The sequence below is a fragment of the Corvus cornix genome, chromosome 15 (assembly GCF_000738735.6).
Source record: "Corvus cornix cornix isolate S_Up_H32 chromosome 15, ASM73873v5, whole genome shotgun sequence".
Lineage (NCBI taxonomy): Eukaryota > Metazoa > Chordata > Aves > Passeriformes > Corvidae > Corvus > Corvus cornix.
The window spans coordinates 10847723-10873285 of record NC_046345.1 but is presented as its reverse complement, the minus strand read 5'-3'; the positions used below and the strand labels follow the sequence as shown (position 1 = coordinate 10873285).

At 44.5% G+C, this 25563-nt stretch overlaps 1 protein-coding gene across 9 annotated transcripts in view; it reads left to right on the top strand.

The window, feature by feature from the left end:
* The first annotated feature begins 5247 nt into the window (after positions 1-5247).
* The window catches only part of MORC2 (MORC family CW-type zinc finger 2), a 56150-nt gene continuing 35834 nt past the window's right edge, over positions 5248-25563 (top strand). Inside the window, exons 1-6 of one of the 9 annotated variants that reach the window (XM_039560890.1) lie at positions 5248-5510; positions 11674-11727; positions 13191-13225; positions 14206-14274; positions 23053-23143; positions 24694-24802. In XM_039560890.1, the coding sequence (XP_039416824.1) occupies positions 5425-5510; positions 11674-11727; positions 13191-13225; positions 14206-14274; positions 23053-23143; positions 24694-24802 (444 nt within the window). In that variant the 5' untranslated portion in view covers positions 5248-5424. The other 8 variants (XR_005603167.1, XM_039560886.1, XM_039560885.1 and 5 more) reach the window with 8 other exon arrangements.

Here is a 25563-nt window from a genome sequence, read left to right as displayed (position 1 = left end):
CATCTTCTCGTAGGCTCTTCTGCCTGTCTTCCCTGGCAAGGGACTGAGCGTTTTCTGCGGTAGGCCTGAGGTGGTGACATAATGCTGTAACAGCTGTGACATTTTTTTCATGTTGTTAGTTCATTAATCAAACCCGGGCTCAGGACAGCGGGAGCCTGAGTGGCAGTGGAGGATCCTCCCTGTTCACCATTCCGCTTACAATTCACTCAAAGATGTCTCCCTGCTCTCACCTAATCTTACCCTTTCCACTCTTCTGCAAACTCATTTACAAAGTAATTTCTGACAACCAGTGTCTCACTGAGAATGGTACCTAGACCGAAATAAGGAATTTAAATCCATGATGTGACTTTCCCTGAAAACAAAGCATCAAGAGGCTGACACTTGGCACTACAGAAAACGTCTCTGAACCATTATGCTAGTACCTTCCACACGTTTAGGCATCTTTGAACATCTTGCTCTGCATGTCTTGTAAGGACTGACACAGACTCTTCATAAAACTACTGTTCCAGAAAAGAACCACAGGATTTAGGCCTCCCAACACAAGAGAAAAAGACACTTCCGTGAAGAGAGGTCCAACTTCACGACACTTGCATTTAGTCAGCAAATTGCTCTGCTACTTGATGCAAATGATAGAGAGGCTGGGCAGACATGGCTATGAACACAAGAAACAGGGCTGCCCCAGGTCATACAGGGAATAACTCCTTACTAGGAGAAGCCAGGAGGAAAACACTTCCTTCTAAATTCTTGACTTCAGGGTTGTGTTCTTGCATTGTATTGAATCGACATGCAGATGCAACTCAAACCCAAGGAAAGGTGGAATGCTTTGATGCTTTTTGACACAGCCCTTCTCTGTGAGTGAGACTGGCATGCTCTGTCTAAAGGAGAACACCCCACATTGTTTGGAGGCAGCAGCATATTTCATGGCAGAAGTTCTCATTGTGTACAGGGAGACAATGAGAACTCATCACACAGCAGAGGCAGCATATCGCATGACACAAAAGAATGAACCAAAAAGCTGTGAGGCAACATGATTTCAAGCCCATTAAAGGAAGCTGCTTTGAAATTCTTTCTACAAACTCAGGGCAATGGAAAAGAGATCCATGCCAGTTTGGTTACTGGGGCTTGCAACTGCACCCAACCTTCTTAGGAGAAGTACCAAGGTGAACACTCAGTAGAACAGCACTGATCTAGAACTTCAGCAACTTCTGTCATGACATAGAGGACCTTGCATCCAAAGGCAATGCCATTTTTTCCTTCCATAAAAATGAAGGATAAAGGAAAGACCAGTAAACCCCTGAGGATTACTGGTCATGTCTCAGATTTATTTTTCACTGCCTGCTTATTTCACTCTGACACTGAAAACCTCGTTTCTACAATGCAAAGGTTTACATTTCTTCATGTATATAGACACAGAATAAAACTACAAACAGTTAACTTGGGAGACCTCACAGGCATCTGGAAAAGACACTTTGCTGCACTCATGGCACTTGTCTGGAGCAGAATCTAATACTTACAACTATGATGACTCATGCATTAAGTACTGGCTTGGAAGTCTAGCTTCTTAAAAAATAGCAGAGAAAAAGAAAAATTGTTGACTCAAGACCCACACAGGTGTAGAAGAGGTTACCTTCAACTTGCAGAACAATGGCCACATAAATAAACTCTTCAGGGACCTCAGGCTATGGCCTGGATTCCAGTGGAAAGAGGCTTAACAAAATGCTACACCAGAGTAAGGACCCAGCAAGCACCACACGGGACCACATGAGAACTCACACCACAGCCTAGAAACATAGATTTTGAAGTGTGGAATCAAAAGACTAGTTTTACAAGGGCACGTGGGGATTATTTCAGAGTAAGAAACTCAGCCTTAAAGATGAGCAGTACAGTTTGCCCCAAGCTCCACACATATAGGCTGGACAAACCACCAACCCACAGGTCATTTATCAGGAACGTTATGTGCACCAGAGCAAACTGCTGCCTTCCACTGCTGCACTGGAGACTTCAAAAATGAGGGCGTACTGCCTGTGACACCTGAGCAGCCAGACTTGTTTTGCCTGTTACTGTAAGATGCAGAGACCCTGGGACTGAACAGAAACTCAGGGAAATGGTGCTGGTAGCAGCAGAAAAAAAAAGGGAGGTTGCCTGTCATAACCACTACAACTGAAAGATCTAGAACTATTTAAACAAAGTTTGGGGAGAGAGTTTCCAAGAAAAAACAGCTGCCCCAGAAGAGGATAAATGTGAATTTCCAGTGGGAAGACTTTCATCTCTAAAGTACTGAGAAAATCAGCAGTTTGCAGCAGTGGTACACAGGCCAAACAAGCCTACTATGTCTCCATCCATGGACGGAGAGGTCCTCATCAAAGCATAGCTCTGCTGTGGCCAAGGCAGAGCGTGATGTAATCCAAATGCTGCTTTGCAAAAGGTGAATTCATTTCATTACACCTTGGGCCAATGTCTGGCAGCTCAGAGAGCCAGTAAACGAATGTATAAATCTTTCAAGACTTGGGCAAGAGAGACCAAAGAGCAGAAGTCTGGAACATGTCTGAAACCTACTGCAGAACAGCTATGGAAAGTGTGTAAGAATTAAATTCTCACTTCACTTTTGTCAAAGAAAATTAAAAAGATGTGGAATCGACCACCACCAAATGGCAAGATGATACTGAGCAATTTCCTGCCTGGGCTGACCAAATGAAATGGAAGTGCAATGTACTGGTCTTCTACCAAGAGCCAGATAGAAAGGACTGGCATCTAGCCAGCTCATCCTCAGAACAGGTCAGATCCCATAGGAGCAGCAGGAAGGTGTTCACCTGCTCTGTCCAGAGCACTGCAATACTCAGATGATGTTGTCAACCTCTCCAACATCAGGAAAGAAACATTGGTTCCTCCCTGAAAGTAAGATGATGAGGCAAAGTTCCTGGTAGGTACAGAGACACTCAGATTACCTAAGAGGACAAGGCTGATATGATGCCTAAGTTCAGGTTCATGTTCCTCAGGAACACATATTTGGGTAATTACCTTGCCCTTTCACTGATAGGATTTATATTGCTTTTTGAACATCTGCTGTCGATATTGACTACAATGTGACAAAACAAAAGCTGAGCACAACAGATGATGCTACAATCTTTAATAGACTCATTGCATGTCATAAACATAATACACCTAAACACAGTTCTCGACAGTAATTTTCCTAACTCTTTCATGCAGTTTGATGTCCTGCTGTGCACAGCTTTTCAGAGATAAAGTCTAAAAGAGCCACCGCAAACACAGGCACAGTCATTTTTTGATGCCTTCACAAGAACACACAGAGAAATCCTTGCCAGGAGGAATGATACAACTTGCTGGCCTGAACAGGCCAAACTGAGGGTAAACAGAGTTAAATGCTGTTCTGGGAAGTGAAGTTCTTAGGCCAAAGCTGCAGACTTGTTAACTCAGGCTCACACACCACCGGGAATGGGGGTCAAACAACTCAAATATGAAACTCAGGTTTTAGCCATTTACCAATCATGAGTAACAGATTTAAGTTTTCACCACATAGCTTGGATATCATAGAATCACAGAATGATGGAATGGTTTGGATTGGAAAGGATCTTAAAACTTGTCTTGTCGTACCCTCTGCCACAGGCAGGACATGGACACCTTCCACTATGCCAGTGTGGGAACTGGGGGGCTCAGCCTGGAGAAAAGAAGGCTCCTTCTTGCTTCAAAAGCCCCATCCAACCTAGCTTTCCACACTTTGAGGGATGGAGCAGCCACAGCTTCTCTGAGCACCCTGTGCCAGGGCCTCCCCACTCTCACAGGAAAGCTCAGTATTCCATTAGCCCTGCCCTCTGGCAGTGGGAAGCCATTACCCCTTGTCCAAAGTCCCTCTCCAGCTCCCTTGGAGCCCCTTCAGGTACTGAAAGGCTGCAGTAAGGTCACCCTGGATGCTTCTCCAGGTTGAATAATACCAACTCCCATAGCCTTTTTTTTTTTTTCTGATGAATTAGATTTTATTGTTGTAAAATTATCAGATAAAATTGAAGTACTTCTTTTTTTTTAGCAAAACTTTACCTTTTCCCTGTGGTGCCCTATAAATAAAGTATCAAATAATGTCTACCCTTTTTAAATCTGCAATCTTACACGTTCCATTCTTGCTGGACATTCTTCAAGAACAAATATGCCACATCAATTTCTGCACAGATTGAATTCCTTCAGATTTTGGATATTTAGTTCAGATTCCTATTAACCGAGACACAGCAGACACAGCCATGCTGTTTCAGTGTCCATTTCAGAAGTACGATTGGGGCTGCTTTTCCAGTGGACAACTCAGGTGCTCAGACAAGTATTCTTGGCCTTCAGGGTTCCCGCATTCATGCCGCATTTAGGGGGCCATGGTGTGTGCAGGACACAGGTAGGACAACCCCTGAGCTCAATCCCTTCACATTTCAAGATGAGCCAAAGGCACAGAATTGAAGCAAGAGTATTTATGATTTTATATGCCCTTTACATTAATGTTTTTTGGTGAGTGCGGGCACGTTCAGGAGCTTCTCCTCGGTGACTTCCCAGAGCCTTCATCAGCGCCGCAGGACCGGCACCCTCCGAAATCCGCGCGGAGCCTCCGTAAGAGTTCAGCGGCGGGATCCTTCCATCCAGCTGCGTCCCGGAGCCGCTCCCGACGTTCAGGACCGGTAGGCCTCACCCGCTCCAACGTGGCACCCGGCAGTTACCGCCAGCTGGTGCCCCCCACGCACGCCGCCGGCACCGCGGCGATCGGGCCCCCCCCGCTCCGGCAGGGCCGGACGGGGCTCCCGCTGCCGGGCGGCCTCATCGCGCACCCCGGCCCTACCACACCCGCAAGCCCGCCCTAGGAGGCAGCGGCGGCCGCTCCCGCGGCACTGAGGCGTTCGGTTGCCGCCGGGGCGGAGACTGGGGAAAAAAGGGGGTCCCGCGAGGGGTCCCGGAACAGCCGCGCACACCGCACTCACCCTCCTCCACCGTTCCCTCCCGGCCGCGCGCGCCCGTCACGCGGCGGCGCAGAGCCTACATTGGCCGCGCCGGGGCACTTTCATCACGTGCCTCTTTTTGACCAATGGGCGGCGGCCGCGTGGCCCCGCCCCCACGGGGGCAGTTGCGGCGCTGGGTGCGATCCTAGCGCGGCGGAGACAAAGCGGGCCTGGGCCGGGCTGGGCCCGGGCGGCACGGCACGGCACGGCACGGCACGGCACGGCACGGCACGGCACGGCACGGCACGGCACCGCACCGCACCGCACCGCACCGCACCGCACCGCACCGCACCGCACCGGCGGGGCGCGGCGCGGCATAACGAAGTGCAGTGCAGCGCCGACTGTTCAACCGGCGGGGGCCGTGACCGGCAGGGGGCGGGGAGGGCTCGAGGCGCGCGCGGCCGCCGGTGCATGCGGCAGGGGCCCGGGCCTGGGCCCGATGGCGGCTACTGCCGCCATGTCCCTGGGCAATTACAGCAGCCTGAACCGGGCCCAGCTTACCTTCGAGTACCTGCACACCAACTCGTGAGTACCGGCTGGGGTGGGGCGGACCCGCGGCACCCGGCCTGCTCAGGGCCCTGGCTCAGTGCGGTGGGCCTGGCTGAAGCCACGCGGGCCGGTGGGGCTGGGCGGACCCCTGCCCCCGGCCCGGTCGCCTCGTGGTCCCTCCAGGCCCGGCTATTGTACCGTGGGCGGATCCGCGGGTCACGGAGAGCTGGTGCATGGGGACAAGAGGCTCCAGGAGGAACGGGGATGCCCCTTGGGCAACTAGACCCCCATGGCCGCACTTCCGCGGAGCAGTGTGTGCACTGCCATGACGGCCACCATCCCTCTGCAGCAACTGGCTTTGTGTGTGACTGAGTATTTTCCAGGTTTATTTTCAACAGGATTATGATACTTTTCTTCCAGTCAGATTTTTGTATGTCGTCAGTGAATCCCTCAAAATAACACCTCTTGAGACGAGGCAAAGCCATTATTTAAAATGAGTTTCTTCTGAGCACTTGTCTAGAAAATGAGAAGCACCATCAGGAAGCAGTGCTTAGCAGGATCAGGCACCTATCAAGACCTGCCTGCTGCTCCTAAACCTTGTAATGCCATGTGTAGAGGAGATGAAAGAGCTTATTCTACCTGAACTGGAAGAACACTGTGGAAACCACTTGGCATTGCTTCATTTTGATCAGCTGGTCACCGTTGTAAGATTATCTGCTGATGTTCTGTGGAAGAGTTGACTTACTGTTATCCGTCAATAGAAGAACAAATAAAGTGCAGGTTTATCTTTTTGTTTCCCTTTTCAACGTGTGAAGGATCACAGTGGTCTGTAGCAGTCTAAAGATGGCACAGAATCACGGGCAACTTGGTTTCAAAGTATTTTTGTCTGGCTCTGTTGATAATAAGAGACATCTGCAAGAGCAGCTAAGACTAATCTCACATATTCCAAGAGCATTACGATCCATTTATTTTCAGAATTAGGAAAGTAGTGGGCTTTGAATAGGGGGTAAACCTAGTAATGGCTCCATGTCACATTTGCATCTGCTGTCTAGCTTGGCTGAAGATTGACAATACTGAGTCATGTTGTGGTGGAGGTGTTGATTTCTGAAATTCTCATGTCCAGCTCCAGAAGACAATCTTTTTTATGGATTAGAAGACCGTGCAGATGATGGCAGTGCTCTGTCAGCAGATTGTGTTTGTCTGCAAAGCTCCAGAACTGTCCATCTTCGTAAGAAGATAAAGCCTGTGCTGTAGAAAAGACTTGAGTTGTTGCTGCTGCCCTCAAGTATATTAAAGCTGCTTCATGTTGCCACTGTGCTTATGCTGCTGGTCTGCTTGTGGTGTGCTGCATGTCTACAGTGATGCCTGCATTACCGAATTGTTGAGAAGAGCTGGAAGCTAATGCTTAGATAAGCCAAAGCTAGGGCTTCTTGTCCATCATGAACAAAGAGCCTTTTGAGGTTATGGGAATCAGTGCATAAGTCAAATGCTTCCCTAAGAATGGCAATGGGAGTAATGGAAGTCATTTTAAAAGCAGAGAAAGCCCCAAACTAACCCATGACAAACATCCCCTCCTGTTCCTCCAGTAAAAAAATGAGCAAAAAAGAAAAAGAAGCAATCCCTAAATCAACCCAAGGCCAGCACAGGGCTTTTGATAGAGGAGACTGGTCTTTTGGACTGTTCTCTCATGCTGAGGAAGACCATCCCTCCTCAGATAAGTTCTAGTTCAGTGCTAAGGGTCTTCTCATGTTCAAGGAGGTGGAAATTCTTTAAATTGCAGTGAAAGATCAGCCATCTGGCCGTTAGGGTGCAGAAGAAAACCATGCCTTTTTTTTTTCCCTTCCTTTTTAAGACCATCTTTAGGAAAAGTTTCCATATGTCTACCTCAGAGCACTCAGTCTGAAGTGCTTTACAGGAGATGGTTGATCAGGTCCCTGAGCTTGAGGACCTGCAGCAGATCTTTCCAATAGCTGCTTAATGCTTGCATGTCTGATGGCATGTTGAGGTGACCCTCCAGCATCTATATGAATTGATTCGTTTGCCATATTTTTTAAAAAATAAAAATACCACCGTGCTTTTCCAAGTGCTTTACTTGATGAATAGTTGATTGGAGACATATGTTTTAGTAAGTTCTGTAGCGATAGGACAGAGGGTAATGGCTTTAACCTAAGAATGTAGATTCAGCCTAGATATAAGGAAGACGTTCTTCCCTGTGAGGGTGGGCAGGCCCTGGCAGAGGTTGCCCAGAGACTGTGGCTGCCCCATGATCCCTGAAAGTGTCCAAGGCCAGGTTGGATGGGGCTTGGAGCTACCTGGTCTAGTGGAAGGTGTCCCTGCCCATGGCTGGAGGTTGGACTAGATGATCTTTAAAGGTCTGTTTTCCACCCTTATGTTTCTATGTTAAAGTTCTTTTAGATCCTGAGAATGAAAATCAGTGTGCATAAGCACATGAAAATTACATATGCATTGTTTTATGACTTTTCAGGGTCACCTGCTTGCCTTCTCATTGATTTTCTTTAACAATTAAATGCTGCTATGTTAAGATACTTCCAAAGTTATTCATTGAGATGATGCCAAAAGCATAACAGCAACCAGCCAATTTGTATTTGCATATTTTGAATATTTATAATTAAAAATTGAAGGAGTTTGTTAAAAGTAGGGGACCTGAAATTGTCTTCTAGCCGTAGGTAGCCTTTAGCTTGTAACTTGAGTGTTGTTGTGTAACTAGAATTGTCCTGGTGAATACAGTTGGAGTGGAAGAAGGTCACTCAAATAGACTTCAAGATGACTAAATGACAGACTTGAGGAAAACTAGTCATAACAGACCAACAGTATCTCCCCATTCCCCCAGATTCCCTCTTCTTCTTGTGCTTTTTTTTCTGTTTTGGCCTGAAACAGAGTGCATTACTTAGAGAATGGCTGTTGTTCCTGTTGCATGTGCCAAAATAAAACATTTTCCCAGGTGTGCCCTCCTGCTGAACAAAATGAATTCTTAAGTCTCTTATTAGTAATTAGGTACTTGTCTGCAGGGTCTGGAGTCCAACTAGGTTCAAGCAGGAGGTTCCTGTAGGAACTGCTCACAAAACAAGCTTTTCTTCCCTTGGGATGTTATTCCACGATTCTTTGTAGAGGTGTTTGAAGTTGGTCATGTTTTAGAGCCATCTAACTTGACCTTTTGTAATTTATGTTTCAATAAATTGTCGGCATTGGACTCCCTTGTTCTATTCCTTGTCAAGCCTGCAGTTCTGTGTGGAGCTGGCTCAGATGGAAGTTACACACTGCGGGATGGTCCAAGCTAGTCTGTGTCTACCAAGATGAGCTGTTGTTGAGACTATGGATTTTGATAATACTTTCCTCCTTTCTATATGTTGTTTCACCCATTGTATGGCAGTAATAGTTGTATTTTGAATACTCTGATGCAGGTTTTTGCCTCTGATGATGCCTCTCTAAAATATACTCATGTGTTTGCAGGTTACTTGCAAACTCTGATAGACTTCATTTTGCCAACATCTTGTCTCTTTTTTTTTTTTAAGTTATGTTGCGAGTATAATAATCTCAAACTTTTTTGGGGAGGTGTAAGAAATTGTCACTAGTTCATCATGATGGATGTGAAGTATTTCAGGCACTTTTGACTGTAAGGCAAGACCATGGGGTTTATTTAAGATTAGCTGATTGAATCAGGCCAAAGCACTTCATGTGACTTTAGTTAGGTGTTGACAAGTGTGTTCAAATTCATAAACTGAAAATAAGACCTTTTAGTGTATATTCGTTTATGTTAGTGATAAATAGCTGGAGTGAATTTCATTGGCTTGTAGCAAGGTTTCCCTTTGCTTGTGTCAGCACAACTGGTTGCAGTTTTGGGAGATGGTCAAGATCAGTACAGTGCTGGGCTATGTGGAGATGTTTTGTCTTATTATCTGTAGCTGTGTTATCAGTTGTTTTGTTCCAGCATCTTTCTTTGGAAATCCTTCTTTGTATCTTATTTGCACCTTTTCTGACTTTGAAGTATTCCTAAAATTGTGGAGTAAAAGCTGCTTATGAAGTGTAGCTACTAGTGCTAAAGCATCCATTTGCTTACAATAAGGTCATTTCCTAAATAAACTTCTGTGATGTTGACCTGTGGAGCTGAATAGACACTTGTAAACTCAAGAGAACACTTGAAATCTGTAATCATCCTACGTATCTGCTCACTCACCTTCCTAGTGGGATGGGGAGGTGGATCATACAAGGCTAAAATCCATGGGCTGAGATAAGAACAGTTCAAAAATTGGAGTAAAGAAAGATACGGTAATAATAGGAAAAAGAGAGAGAGAGGCATAAACCCCGAATGTCAGGTGATGCTCAATAGAATTGCTCAGCACCCACTGACCCAGGCCCAGCATCTCCCCCAGCAGTGATTGGCCCCTCCTGGCCAGCTTCCCTGGCTTATAGACTGAGCAGGACATTCTGTGATACAGAATATTCCTCTGGCTGATTTGGGTCAGCTGCCCTGCCCATGCTCCCCTCCAGCTTCTTGTATAGCTGACTAGCGTAGGACACTGAAAAGTCCTTGACTTAGGGTATGCATAGCTTGGCACCAGACTTTGGTGTGTTATTAACGTTATTCTCACACTAAATCTAAAATGCAACACTGTAACACCTACTGAGAAGAAAATTAACTCTATTCCTGCTGAAACCAGGACAGCAGGAAATCCTGCTCAAAGGAAGGAACACCAAGATTGTGTTTCTATGGAAGCTTTCTATTAGGTAGGTAGTCTTCCAAACACCGTTCCCATTGGTCTTGTCTGTGGGAGAGTGGAGATATGCAAATCTCTGTTCCCATGGTTTCAGTGATAACTTTGAAGGCTGATGTGTTTTCTTCTGACTGGAGCTTGAGGGGTTCAATGTGATCTTCCTGAAGATGGATATGAAAGCTTATTTTGTGGTTATTAGCAGTGTGGACAGCTATATATTGTATGTGTGGGAAGTACGTATGTGTCTGTTCTTGAAAGGCTGAAAATATGACTAAATATCTTCTCTTTGGTGACCTGTTGCCCTTTTTGTGTAGTGGTGAGAACAGGCTGTATGTGAGGGTTTTGTGCAAACTGGAACATGTGCATAAAACCAGTTTCTGAGGTCTTGGTCTGTTCATTGAACAACCTAGAGGAGCAACAAATCCCAGCAACTGTTTCTCCACGTCTTTGCTGTTAACGTTATGGTGGATATGGCTCATCTGTGTTTGAAGTAATTGTTAGATTTTGAAGTTAGGATGCCAGCTTGGGCATGAAGTGGAGATATAGCATTTATGTTGACAGACAATGTATTGTAATGATTTTTATTAGCTTCTTAAGTTTTTCTCACCATATATCTTCTTTCAATGTTGAGGCATATAACTAATGGCTTCCAAATGGGAGCTGCTTATAAGAGATGGCAGTTAAGGGGCTGGAAACTAAACATGTCTCCTGAGATTGTGCTGAAGTGGTAGCTGGGTTCATGATTTTAGTGTTAAGTTGGAAAGGTGGTGTGGTACAGTGGTGTCAGAAGACTCTTTCTCTGGATTAGTAGCAGTTGCACCTACTAGACGTTAGCCAGGATCTGAAAGCTTTTTTCTGTCACAAATAACTTCTGCAATGAGACTGTGTGCATGGGGGAGACAGCCTTGTTCGTAATGTTGTCCATGTCTTGTTGCACAGAGCACCTGTGGCTACCGCATCCACAGAAGTGTTCAAGGCCAGGTTGGACAGGGCTTGGAGCAAGGTGTCCCTACCCATGGCAGGGGAATTGGAATGAGATGGGCTTTAAGGTCCCTTCCAACTCAAACCGTTCTGTGATTCTATGATAATCCTCACGTGGCCATATTTACTTATAGGCAGAATTTAGTTGCCGTGAAAAGGCCTGTCAGTGTGGTGAATAAGGACTTCCATGAACTGTTGACTGGGTCATAGGCCGGTTCATTGGATCATCATGTTCTCTATCGTTTTTGAGTACTTGCAATATGTTTTAGACAATAGTGAGCTGCAGTTTGGGGCAGATTGGCTGCTACATGGCTACCTCTGGCAGACAGTAAATCACTTGTTCCTAGTCTGCTGTCAGCCAGACCGTAGTGTTGTACCCATTTGACTGGATTTGTTTAAAATATAGTTGAGATTCTCATTTATTTAAAGGTCTCTCTTTTTTAAAGTGTTGGTGTAACCCTGCTGATTTCTGTGTTTCGTTGCAGAACTACCCATGAGTTCTTGTTTGGTGCCCTTGCTGAACTTGTAGATAATGCCAGGTATGTACCTGAGACCGCTTAATTCCCAAGGTAACTTTGGTTAAGATTTTATTCCCCTATGTATTTAGTTGATCTTAAGCAATTTTCACTTCCAGTAGACTTTACAAGAAATACAAAATAGAAGACATTGCTGCAATTTAGTATGAATATTTCACTTGCTCCTCTTACACTGCCACATCAAACCCCTAAAAAAAATAATTATTCCTGGAAAGACAGGTTTGAATGAATCCCGAAACAACTCATATTGGAAAGGAAATTGATAGAAGATACAAGATAGATTTAAAGAAAAAACCAGTCTGCCTTTTTGTATAAAGAAATTGGTAAAATAAATATTACAGAAGCTGTGACTCTTCTGATATCTAGGTAATCATAGTATCAAACATGACTATGTAAATCAAATCGGAAGTGGGATCCTGAAAAATAGAGCAAGAGCAGCTAAAGGAATTTTGACACTTGAGGAGGCATGGTCTTTGGAAATTGCAGGTGTTGGGCCACCCATCTCACATGTGTGTGGGGAATCCATGCTATAGCAGCCTCCCAAGCCTTGCGTGTTTTTCTCTTGAGCTGCAGGAAGTACTGTCATGAAGCATTATAGAAATATTTTGGGATTGTTTTCTCTAAATATGGTTTGTCACAGTTTGTGATGTAAGGAGCTGAAACTGGGGCATTTTTGAACAGGAAAGCTTCTGTTTGGGAAATCAGCTGTGTGTGTGTATGTGTGCGCGCATGAGCTGGTGCTGTGTTCACTGTAGCTACAAGGTAATAAAAAGTAGGATCTTTGGGGTGGTTTTCCCTTCACCTCTTGGTTCCCCTCTGGCTGTAGAGAGGTTGTCTTCTGGGAAGAAGGTAGCTGGGCTGGGCTGGAGGTACAAAACTGGAGCAAAGTGGCTGTGGCATTTGTCGAGTGGGATTTTGTTGTAGCACTACAGCTCCACACCTCTAATCAGCAAACCAAGGTTGGTTTGAGAACAGGGCAGTAGTGCCATACATACTGTACTTTCAAATACAGAGAAGGATGCAGTGTGTGAAGGGCTTCGCTTCAGTGATCTTGTAATGACAGTTTCCTGTAACAACTGTGAATGTATTGGGATGGAGCTTTATGTGGAGTTACTAAACCTTTTGCAGGCAGCTTGACAGAAAAACTATAGGCGTTGTTTGTTTCGTACAGGAGGGAGCTCAGAAGCGTGTACTCATTTGATTCTCAGTGCTAGAATGACTTTTGTTAGAATGCCAGTGATACTTCCTGTCACCAGATCTGTTTGTGTGCCAGCAATGTCTTACGCTGGAGTTTAGGTTCAAATAAACAAAAAGTAGACAATGTTTTCTGTCAATGATGACTGTGGAGCCTCTGTGTACTTTGATCTGTGCAGCCAGTTATTTTTGAAATGATTGTATGTGCCTAGATTTTTAGCTTCATTTCTGTTTAACATTTGAATAACAGCTGTGTTTTTATTTCTTTGTAGAGATGCAGATGCCACGAGAATAGACATTTATACTGGTAAGTCACTCCTGCTGCTTCCTTGCATGTCAGCAATTAAGTCAGTAGTTAATTTGGATTTAGGTTGCAAAATGTGTGTTGTCCTTGACAGAATAGGAATGAGGGTGCTTATACCGAATCCTGGGGTCAGTACTGGGCCCCTCCAGACAAGAAAGACATTAAGGGGCTGGACCGTGTCCAGAGAAGGGCAAGGGAGCTGAAGAAGGGGCTGAAGCACAAGTCTGATGAGAAGTGGCTGAGGGAACTGGGGAGCTCAGCCTGGAGAAAAGAAGGCTCCTTCTTGCCTTCTTGCTCCTACAACTTCATGACAGGAGGGTGCAGCCAGGTGGGGGTTGAGCTCTTCTCCCCAGTAACGAGTGACAGGAACAAGAGAAAACAACCTCAAGTTGTGCCAGGAGAAGTTTAGATCGGATATTAGGGAAAATTTCTTCACTGAAAGTGTAGTCAGACACTGGAACAGGCTGCACAGGGCAGTGGGGGAGTCATTATCTACCCATATTTAAAAGATGTGTTGATCTGGTGTTTAGGGACATGGTTTAGTGAACTCAGCTGTGTTAGGTTTGTGGTAGGACTTGATGATCTTAAGGGTCTTTTCCAATATGAATAATTCTATTGTTTTACCATTTCTTCTGTGCCATAGTGCCTGTTGTCTTTCAAAAAGGAGTACTTTTACAAGTACCTTGGGGAAGCAATAAGTCAGCCTTCACCTGGGGTCAGGTGAAGTGAGTTGCTGTTTGTACTGGATGCTTAAAAACTCCACTGTATTGTAATACAGTTTTGTAGCACATGCTTACATACAGTATGAAGTAAAGAAGTTCTTAGTCATTCTGTAACAAAAATCTGGTGCTCTTTCTTACAGCTCAGCCATATTGCAGATGTAAAAGTCCTGTTTATTGTGTTACATTTGATGTTAACACCAATCCTGTTTTATGGAACTTACAAATTTTGGTTACGGGAGCAGTGAATAACTTCTCTTGCAGAGCGACGGGAGGACCTACGAGGTGGATTCATGCTATGTTTTTTGGACGATGGAACAGGAATGGATTCAAGTAAGTGGCAGAAAGTTATACTTGCATTTGCAAGCTGAGGTTTCATGTTACGGTTTAAGTTGAATTAACAGCTTAGTTCCGTTAAAAAGGGGATGTTCCATGCCTGTATACATGTTCCTGCCTCTCCACTGGCTCTTTTCCACCATATTACATATCAAACCATTTGCCTATTCCATTGCAGAAAACTAATCTGGTCAAAACAAAATTGTTTTGCTGCATTACAGAGTTGAGTCAGCCTGGCCTAAGTTTCTCAGTACACTGAAGTTTGACTGTGAGGCTGAAGGGAGAATAGTGGAGCAAGAAGGGGAATAAGCCTTTTCCCCATCTGGCTGCCCAGTAGTCAGTGTCTCTCAGCTCTAACCAGAAGGTGTGCCGTCACAGAAGTTACAGGCTCTGCTTTGAAAACAGTTTGCCATTGTGTCATCATGGACATTGTGACTGAGATCAATGCTGGACAATATAAAATCTTAATAATATGAGAAGTATATAACAAATGTATTTCTGCCTTGTAAGTATTGATGTAAATCATATTGTATCTAGCAGGAGAAAGCTAAAAGCTTTTCTGTTTGCTTTAGCATCGATGAGCAACACTGTCAACCTACCTTCTTGGAGTCTTGAGGACTGATAAATCATCCTGTGAGGAGCTCTCTACAGGGCAGAAAAATTGGGTAAAATTGGGAGGTGAATTTGGAGAAGACAAAGGAAATGGTTAAATAAGCAACAACTAACATTTTTGCACTGATTCCTCAGTACTTTAAGTTCCTCTTGTGATATTGTCACAGTTTAATCCTAGCTGGCAACTCAGCCCCACACAGCTGTTTACTCCTCCTCCACTGGGATGGTGGAGAGAATCAGAAGGGTAAAAAGTGAGGAAACTTCATGGGTTGAGATAAAGACAGTTTATAAGGGAAAGCAAAAGCTGTGCCCACAAGCACAGCAAACCAAGGAATTCATTCCCCATTTCCCATGGGCAGGCAAGTGTTCAGCCATCCTCAGGAGAGCAGGGCTCCATCAGGTGAAAGTGACTTGGGAATGCAAATGCCATAAGGCTACATGTGCCCCTCTTGCTCTTACTTCCCCAGCTTTATCTGGTGAGCTTTACACCAGGTTGCACAAGGCTTGGAGCAACCTGGTCTAGTGGAAGGTGTCCCTGTCCATGGCAGGAGGTGGAACAAGATGGTCTTTAAGGTCCCTTCTAATCCAAAACATTCTGGGATTCTGTGATATTGTCGGGAATATACCTTGTGTCAGTTGGGATCAGCCATCCCAGACTTGTCCCCTCCCATGTCCTTGTGCAACCCAGTCCGCTTGCTGATGGTGCAGTTTGAGGAGCAGAAAAGGCCTTGATGCTGTATAAGCTGTGCTCAGCACTAACGAAAACATCCCTGTATTAGCAACACTCTTTTCTAGAACACAGCCCCATGCAAATTAGCATGGAGAGATTGAACTCTATCCCAGCTCAAACCAGTACAGATATGAAGCATTTCATTCAATTTATTTGTGCTTTGATACACAGATTTGTGACCTCCATAACGGAGTTTGGTTTGAACTCCACGTACCTTCTGTATATTCTTTGGAATACAATTAAGGATGCTAAACAGGTCTCCCAAGAGTAATTTTCTGCCACCAGTGGAACAGAAGGAAGCAGTAAAGCCTCATCCATGAAAAAAAGCTCTGAGATTGAAGTGTGGCCTTCTCACAATCCTTAGGATCAGGGAGAGGAAATACAACCTTCTTTACCTGTGTTGAAAACTGTGGTTTTCTCTGGAAGGTGCCAGATGTCCTAATGCTGCAGAATTTCATGGCAGCTTTTATCCTGTTATTGCTTCTGTATTGCTGTTTCTGTGACAAAATGGAATTTAAGTATTGGCTATTGTCTTGGTATGATTTAAGGGGGATGCACTGAAATGAATTATGTCCCCTTAGTTTTAACCAATCCTTTTCTACAGGAAATTAATACGAGTAAATATAAGTGAAAAAATAACAGTTTACTAGCAAGCAAAACAGCAACAGTCACAAAATAACAGTAAATAATCACTAGATACAAAATTGCTAAATCTCATGGACACCGTGGGAACAAAGAGAAACTCAAAATGGCGGAGTGACCCTTTCCCCAAGATGATGCTTGCCACGGGCGACCACATGTGGGGAGATAAAGGGAAAATGATGGCAGGCCTCCCTCTTATCTCTCCGGTGGCAGCAGCTCCATCAGTGTATTCGACTGACACCCTCTGGCAGCTGGTACTTGGTTAAGGACTAGAACCTGTGGAAGGACTTCGCCTTCCTCTTGGGAGAGGACGGCAAGGCAGCCAGCTAAGGCGTCTCAGACTCTGCCTTCCCGCGTCAGCTGGGTGCTGCTGGCAGCTGCAGCAACTGCAGGGAGTGGGGCCTGTTCACTCCTCTCAGCCCCCCACCACAGCTGCAGACCAGTGTTGCAAAATTCACTCTGAAACTGTGTTCGATTGTGAAATGCATCTTCTCGAGTTGCTACTGTTGCAAGCACAGAAAACCTACCTGAAACAACCCCTTCTGGAGCTCAGAGAGAAACATAGAGGAAAAAAAACCAAAGCAGAGCCTCTTCCTTGAGCAAAAGCTATGAGGGGAGAGAGAAAGCTCTGCCTGAGTGCCTCAACTTTAAAGAGCGTGACACTTGCCTGCCCCCACTCCCAGCCCTGTGGTTCTGGTTCTGGCTACACTGCCAGGTCTTAAAGAGGCTAACAATTTTGGGCACAGATGGATACGGAATACAATAATATTTGGGTTACCCAGGACAGCAATAAGTGGCTTCTTTTGACTAGTCTTTCAGCTAAATGTTGAAGAATTTTATTCTGGTAGCCTGAGATGCTCTGTAAAGAAGATGGGTAGATACTGTGCGTTGCAGGGGTATTTCACAGTGCTATGCATTGTATACAGCATGTAATTCATGTCCTTTGACTGTCTTGATGCTTGACCAAGGGCAGCCAGGTGGTAGCTCCGTGTCCTGCACCATTTGCCTGTCAGCATGGACAGAAGCAGCTAAGGAGAATTTTCATTCAAACGCCCTGCATGGGGCTCTCTGGTTTCATCCCTGGCTGTAGGGATTTAAGCTTTAATTTCCTGTAATGCAGAATCTACCAGTTTTAAAGACATCCTGAAGATCTCCTATCTGACTTTAAGAGATATCAGTGAAAAACCTTTTATTGGACTTTTCTCCCTTTATATAGACCTTGCCTCAACAGAAATCATGGATCTTGGGAGTGTTTTATTTTTGTGCATGATAACTTTAATTAAGAACTGTTTTTATTGTACATAAAGCTGACATGTTAGAAAGAATAACTCCATGACTTGCTGTAGTGCTGTTGGAGCCCATGCTAACATGTGATCTTCCCAAGTCAGCTGAAAGGACAGCTTGGAAGGCTGGATGAGGCACCATCTGGGGACGAGGAGTGAATAAACCCAGGTGTGTCTGGGCACTTCTGAATGGAGGGAAGAGCTGAAGGGGTCAAGTTAACTGTTCCAGGAACACACTCTCTATGTTACTCTGTCTTGTTGCTGTTCTCATGGGTCTTGTTCTGTCTGGGACAATTCTGGATTTGTCTGGCAGGCTCTGAAAACAGAAGGGTATAGTGAGGCGGTTGGTCAGATTTGAGTGCTCTGTCTGATGGCTCCTGATTAGCAAGCCAAATGACAACTCCTCATTTCTAAAAATTAGGTATGCTTGTCAAGTGATTCCTGCTACAGTTGCATTCAGTACTCACTGCATTGGCTCTCCTAATGATCACTCTGGGTTGTGTGTTCTGAAGACCAAAATACATTTGTACTCAAGCTGCAAACATCTCACACTGTAGAATCACAAGTTATCAAAAGGTCTGAGGATTCAGTGATGTCACAGGACAGCTCTTTTCAAAAGAACTATCATGTACTGCAGAGAGGTATCAGAAATATAGAATCTTCCGAGTTGGAAGGGATCCGCAAGGATCATGGAGTCTGGCGCAGGACACCCCAAAATCCCACCCTGTGCCTGAGAGTGTTGTCCAAATGCTTCTGGAGTTCTGTCAGGCTTGGGACCATGACCACTGCCCTGGGGAGCCTGTTCCAGTGCCCAACCAACCTTTTGGTGAAGAACCTTTTCCTAATTTCCAATATTAGAAAATATGTTATCCAATAAATACTCTCTGCCCCCAACAGAATAATAGTACTGGCCCAAAAGTTTGGCTTTTTCATAAGGAACTAGATAGGAGTCCATTAGAAAACCAAACAATGGATCTCATGCAGCACATCAGATTTCTCATACTATCAGTGAAATCACTACTGGGAATACTGAGGCTTGAAATTTTATCTAATGCCTGGCTCTGAAATTTTAAATTCTGCATGAATTTAATGAATCAAAATACAGGTTGAATGATTCAATGAATCAACGTGTAGGTTGAGAAGGTATAACAACTAGTTTAGGAAGTGACCTGTAGTTTTATTCTTAAGCAATTGAAGAAAACCAGTCTCTACCTGGCATTTTCATCATAGAAGTGCTCAGGTTGGAAACTACCTCAAAGATCATTTGTTCCAGCCTTTCATGGGAAAGGGAAGAGATGATTTAGCACCCTGTCTCTCCAGTGATGGGGGCTCTACCACATACCTGGGGAGGTTGTTCCAGTGACTGATTAAATGAATGATTGATCTCTAAAAAAATTTCTTACTTATTTTAAGAAGAAACCTCTCCCAGTGCAACTTGTATGTATTGCCTCTTTTTCATGTGATTCCTAGGGAAGGGAGAGCCTCCATCCTCTTTGTAGCCGCCCTTTAAGTACTGTAATACTATGATGAGATTCCCCCTGGGCCCTCTCTTCTTGAGGAAGGAGACCTAGTTGTCCTCAGAGGGCAGATTCTGCAGCCCTCTGATCATCTCCTTTGCACCCTGTCCAGTCTGTCTGCATCTGTCCTGAACTGAGACAGAACTGGATACAGGACTGCAGGTGGGGCCTGCCGGACATAGAGTGGGATAATCACATCTCCATCTCTTTGGCAGTGTCCCTGTGGATACAGTCCAGGATCCTGTTTGCCTCAGTTGCTGCTGTGGGACACTGCTGGATCATACTCAGCTTGTTCACCAGGACCCTTCCAGCAAGGCTGCTCCTCCCAACCTGCAGATTCCAGTCTGTGCTGGGCTCTTGGGTTATTTAATCCCGGGTTCAGGACTTTATGCTTCCCTTGAACTTCAGACATCTTGCTTGCCCACTATTCCAGCATGTCCAAGTGTCTAAGAAAGCACTCCGTATGTGCCCAATTAACCCCCATCAACAAAGCTGATGAGTGTACAAAAGCACCCTAGCATCCCGATCCTGTATGGAGATGTTGAGTAATGTGGAGCACAGCATCAATCTGGGGTCTCTGCTTGTTACAGGCTGCCAGCTGGAGTGAAAGCCATTGATGATCACTTCTGAGCATGACCTATGAGCGAGTTCCCTACTTGTTTTGTATACTACCTGCCTGGTCTGTGTCTCCCCATTTTGTCCAGGAGCAGGCTGTGGTAAACTGTGTCCAACGCTTTGCTGAAGTCCAGCCAAACAACACCCACTGCTCTCTCCATTTGGACAGAAAGTGCTGCCTTGTAGAAGGTGACCAAATCAGTCAGGTGTGACTTGCCTTGGTAAATCTCTGCAGACTTAGCCCATTCACCTGCCTCATCTGGCTTCTAATACTTTTTAAGACAACTTGTTCCATTGCTTTTTGAGAGATTGAAACAAATATATTAGTTCTTGCTTCTTTCAGCTGTATTTTTGAAGTTTGGAAGCTCAAAACAGCTTTTGTTTTAATGGAAGCAGTTAATTAAGTAGTAGTGTCTGGGTTGCTTTATTAGATCTTGTATTTTAAAAATACTGTTTATCCGTGGCTCACAATAGTGAGGAACACTGTTTAAATGGAACTCCAACTCCTACTTCAGAGTGTGTACGCACTTGTGTGTGTGGACAGTGACTCTTGGGGGCCACTTTCAGGGGAGCGGTTACAGAATTCTCAGGAGAAAATGTCTCTTTAACCTTGTTTAGGGTTAAATCTTAATCCTAAACATTGATATTTCCTCTAATGTTAACAGATTTTTGAAATAAATTGCAGGAACATATATCAAAGTCATTTGTGAATCACTGGCTGTTTCCAGTCATTGCTCCGTGTCGGGTTAGTGTCCTGCGTTTGTTACAGTGACGAAGGACCTCACAGCTTCTCCCTTGTTTCCATATCCCAGGGAAAGTTCAACTTGGCTTTAGGCTTATTTCCCCCGGGTAGTGAATTAAATTCTTTAGCTCTGGGATATCTTTTGAGGATGCTGTTGAGTCTACTGCAAATACTCCACCTAACATGAATAGAGCAGATGAATTTGTGGAGAAGGCAGGAAGTATAATTTTCTCTGCTCAGATTGGGACCTTCTTTATCGCATTCTCAGCTGAAGACCTTTGAGATACAAGAGGACTCTGCTCAACGAGCAAAGCCAGGTCTGACTTCAGAAACACTCAGAGACTGAACAGCTCCATCCACCAGTTCCTTCATCCCAGGTGTCCAGTGTTTCTTATGAAAAATCTTTTTCTATATGCCCTTGATTTCTTGGGCTTTGAAGATCAACCTGCTATCTTGACCATCTTGAGTGAATTTCTTCAGCTTGTTTTTTTCTCCTGTTTGTTTTGCATAGATCTCCCTCCCCTTTTAGGGACCAAGTCTGGAGAGCTGGCCAGAGTAAAGACACATACACCGATACGATTTGAGCATTGTTCTCCCTCTATTGTTCAACTATGCAAGCTTATATCTACTTTTGCAAAGATTCACGCCCAGTCCCTCTAGACAGCCTCTAATCAGCGGGGGAGACGACCAGTGTATATAACTTTGCCAAGGACTTTCAGGGGTGCCTGCAGCTAAGTGCTTTCCAGGCTTACCTGCAGCCAGGGGCCAGTTCAGGGGCTTTTCCTCAGCAACCCTGGGCCGTCCAATCTTTCCAGGGGTATCATATGCCCTTGTTCCACAAGGAATCCCTCTACACTCCCCCATTTTTCTTGCCAGTGAGTTTGGCTTTTTTTAATCCAGTAGCTCTGAGACACAACAAAACAAAAATAGTGTAACTAAAATAGCCTTAAGTGAAACACCTCCAGAGCCTTAAAAGAGCTGGAAAAAAATGAATTTGTATCTTGATTCTTGGGAGGATATAAGTATTAAATGTCTCCCAAAGACAGCCTGGAGAGAGATGCTCCCTCCCAGTCCCCTCTGCTCAGCATTACCTTCATCCCTCTGCCCTGAAAGAAGAGTCACAATAGGGTGGTTTCAGACATCCAGCATTGAGTGATAAACCATCTGGTCACCTTTCCTGAGAGGGGAAATGCTTTGGATAATTACTCTTTACCCATTTTAGATTTCCTAAAGGTTTCTTAAAAACAGTTAGTGAAAAATGTTTGTAGAGCAAAAAGGTTCCAATAGTCCTTCTCTTTTTAGAATATCCCCTGTCTGCTTTCCTCACCAGGCTTTAAAAATAACACAGTAATAGTAGTTAGAGTAATAATAATACCATCATCAACATCCACACCCAGATCTCTAATACAAGGTATTCCAGTGTTTTCTTTTTTTGACTAGAAAATCCAACAGTAGGCTGAAGGGAAGGCAGAGGTACCCTTATCCAGTCCAAAGCTGTTTCTGGAATAGCTGTGGAGCTCCATTGAGAATAGCTGCAGTTGACGCAGTGAGGTGTTCGCTCAGTTGTTCTCCTGTATTTGTGTCTTTAAATCTGAGTATCATTTCAACTGAAAATGGCATTCTGACACCAGCTCAGTGATGTCATGTCAGACCAATAGTGTTAGTACTGAATATTTTACTGTAAAACTAGTCAATGCTGGTAGGCCTGTATGAGTCTTTTGCGTGCTGAAATATAGCTTGTCCATGGGCTCAGCCACCCTCCTCACCTGGTGGGGTGAGTGATGTCTTGTGCTCCATTATAGCTTGTGTATGCATTTGTTTTTAGCCCTCGTGGTAAGGTACTTTGCATTCCTTGTGTCTGGAATTAAACTGTATTTCTTCCAGTAAGCTCTCTGGTTATCTCTTGGGGGAAGGGAAAGGAATCATTCTGTCCTAGGGATGATGTTAAAATCTTTATCCCTTGAACAATAGAAAGGCTGTAACTAAAAATGACAGACCCTCTCAGCTGTAAAGTTATCGTGTCCTTTCATTTTTATCCTGTGCTAATGAAATCCTCTGCTAATTGCTGTAGGACCTGCTCGTGTTGCCTTTCCCCCCACCTGTCCTGCTGCCAGGGCTCCAGCAATCTGCTGCCAAAGTTAGCTTGTGTCTTACTAGTGCTTTAATTAACCAGAGTGTTCAGTTCAGCGCTGTGAAGAAACAGTAATGTTTATTCTGGATTCCTGACCTTTTTTATAATCCCGACCTCTGCTCTAGTGCCCATGCTCTGAAGTGTGTGGTGTCAGTGGGACATGGGATGCCATGCATCCCAGGGTCTTAATTTATGAGAATCAACAACTATTCTGGACACTAGACTATTTTTGTGGATGTTTTTTTTCTGAAACTTAAAACTCTTTTTGTCAGCATCATGGCACCTGTACAAAGCTTCTGGTAACATCAGTGGCCTCAGGCAGCATGTATGTCACAGGGCTCTGTGGTACAGTTTCAGGATGGAACTTCAGCTTGGGCTTCTGGCCTCTTTTCTGGCCTATTTCCAGTGGTGAAGGAGTTATCTTCCTTCTTAATCTAAAAGATGTGTGTGTGTGTGACTGTACACTGAAATAAGCCTTTTTTGTTCCCTGTCTCTTGTTGCAGATGAAGCTGCCAGTGTTATCCAGTTTGGTAAATCAGCCAAGCGATCACCTGAGTCCACTCAAATCGGGCAGTATGGGAACGGCTTGAAATCGTAGGTACAACAAGAGCCAGCCTCCTGAGGCTGGGGAGGTCATAGTCCAGGTGATCGATGTACTTTTTGCTCAGAGGTGTATAGCTTTTTTTCCAGAAAAAAAAAAGCAGATGAACTCTTAAGATCCCCTGGTTTGGTAGACAGGAGCTCTGTCAACATCTGCTGTGGTCTTCCAGGGGCCGTCATCTGTACAGCTGATAACATTGGTTTGGCACTACGTTTGCATAAGGCAGAGGGTGCAGGTCAGAGCTCGGGGAAAATAATGGAAGAGCTGGAAACAAAATGGTAATCTCCCTGTGACAGGTAGTAAAATTAGAGCAAAATAGTGCTGCAGCCTTTCAACAGGAAAGTTGGCTGGTACAAGACAGATGGACTTAAACATTTTCTTTTTGTTCTTAAACCAAACAAATGCAGGGAGAAGGGGAATGATGGAAACAATGAGAGAAGGAGTGGGATTAGGTGCAGAGGAGTGCAAGGAAGGGACTCTTAGCGGTTGGAGTGGATTTGCTAGGAAATAGGAAGAAGTTTGCTGTGTCTTTGGAAAAGTTACAGGGCTTTGTGGCTTACTCTGACTGTTCTGCTTTGTGCTCACCCATGTGGCTTGATTTTATGCATCTTACTGGGCCATCAGTGGGACTCTATAACCTGGGGGAAGAAAATCCAGAATTAGGGGATCTTTACACACAGTTGGTTCAGCTACAATGCAGGACAGATCCCAGATCCTGACTGTGTGCTTCCAGGACAGATCTCTGTCCTTTCTTAACCTTGAGCAAGAGGTGTACTGTATTACAGCTGAGAAATGCTGCCTGAAGACCCAGCATGCGAAAGGTAGGCTGTGGTATCGCTGTGGTATGGAGTTAAGCCAGTCTGAAGAGAAATGCTGACATAATACTAATACTTCTTTCAGTGCAATGTTAATTGTTATCTGTTAAGGTGTTTTGGATGAGTTTGGTAACAGGATAACTTGGTAGAGAAGACAGAGAAGATGCAAACACACTGTTTGGGATAGGAGAGTGGGGAGGAAGAGGGGACTGTCCCTTTTTGTGACAACAAGCTGCTAAGCTGCCTTAACTGAAGTGTCAGTGAGGCTTTAGTTAGGTTAGGAAATGAATTTTCAGTCTCCAGACTGCTGCAGTTGATTCCAGGTACAGTGAAATGAGGAGTGCCCTTGCTTTCTCACTGACATTTCTGCTCAGGGATTTGAACGTTATTGTCACATCTCACCTCAGTTGTCTTTTAAAATTTTTTAAAAATTTTTGTTTAAGCTTTCTACATAGTATGAGTCTGGAATGCCGTGCTGTATTTCTGCACCTTTTAATTGTGACTGGTGTTAAATGTTTTGAAACACTATGAAAATGCCCAGATTGATATGCTTTCTGAAAGGAATGAGATGTTTAGAGAGAGATGGTATTGCTGTTTCAACCCTTCTGCCTAACCTGGTTTTACCATCTCATAACTGAGCATAATTGGAAGAAAGCTGGGTAATGTGGTCTGCGTTCTGAACAGTGTGGTACATCAGGTGTAACACACAGTCTGACCTCTGTCTACAGGGGCTCCATGCGGATTGGGAAGGATTTTATCCTGTTCACAAGGAAAGATAACACCATGACTTGTCTGCTCTTGTCACGGACGTTCCATGAAGAAGAAGGCATCGATGAGGTTTGCATGTGCTTGTTGTAATGAACTAATATAGTGAATGCTGCTTCATCTGAACCTGCCCAGCTCTCACAGAAGAGTCTGTATCAGGGCTGGTTGCTACTCTCGTCATACCAGTGTATGGTTTTCTTTTGGCAATACGCTTGTAGGGCTTCTGCAAAGTCAACAAAATTTTTTTCCTTTTGGTTTTAATTTCTAATTGAGAAGTCTCCCCAGAGTAGAGCAAGTTTGAAGGGCTTGTTTCAGTCACTTAAAGGTTTGCTTATGCTCAGTTCAGGACATGCCCAGACATCCTGTGTTTTCCTTTTCCCACAGAATTTGAGTTTGAGATGTATTTAATTTTACTGCTCTGATTTTATTTGTGATAGAGAATTAAGGTGTTTGAAGTTGCTACCCACAGGTGTGTCTCTTCTTTCAGATATTTTTGATTTTTAATAAGAAGTCAGTGTAGTTCTACCTATGAAAAACTTGGATATTTTAATAGATAACTCAGCCATTGTTGTTCCAGGCAAGGTTGATAATGAAAAGTTTTTAATTTGCACTGGGGTGGTATCTCAGAAAGCATCTTCCACCATGAGGGAGGGATTGAAGGGACTGCAGAGAAGCTGGGGAGGGGCAGTGCATGCTGGTAGCCAGCCCATGACTGAAGCAGGTTGGGAACAGTAAAGTAATTCTAATTCCCACAGCAGCTCTGGCTACTTTTTTGGCTTGACCACAGTTCTGGAATGGGATTTGTGTCTTTGATGTGCAGCTGCAGTTTATAA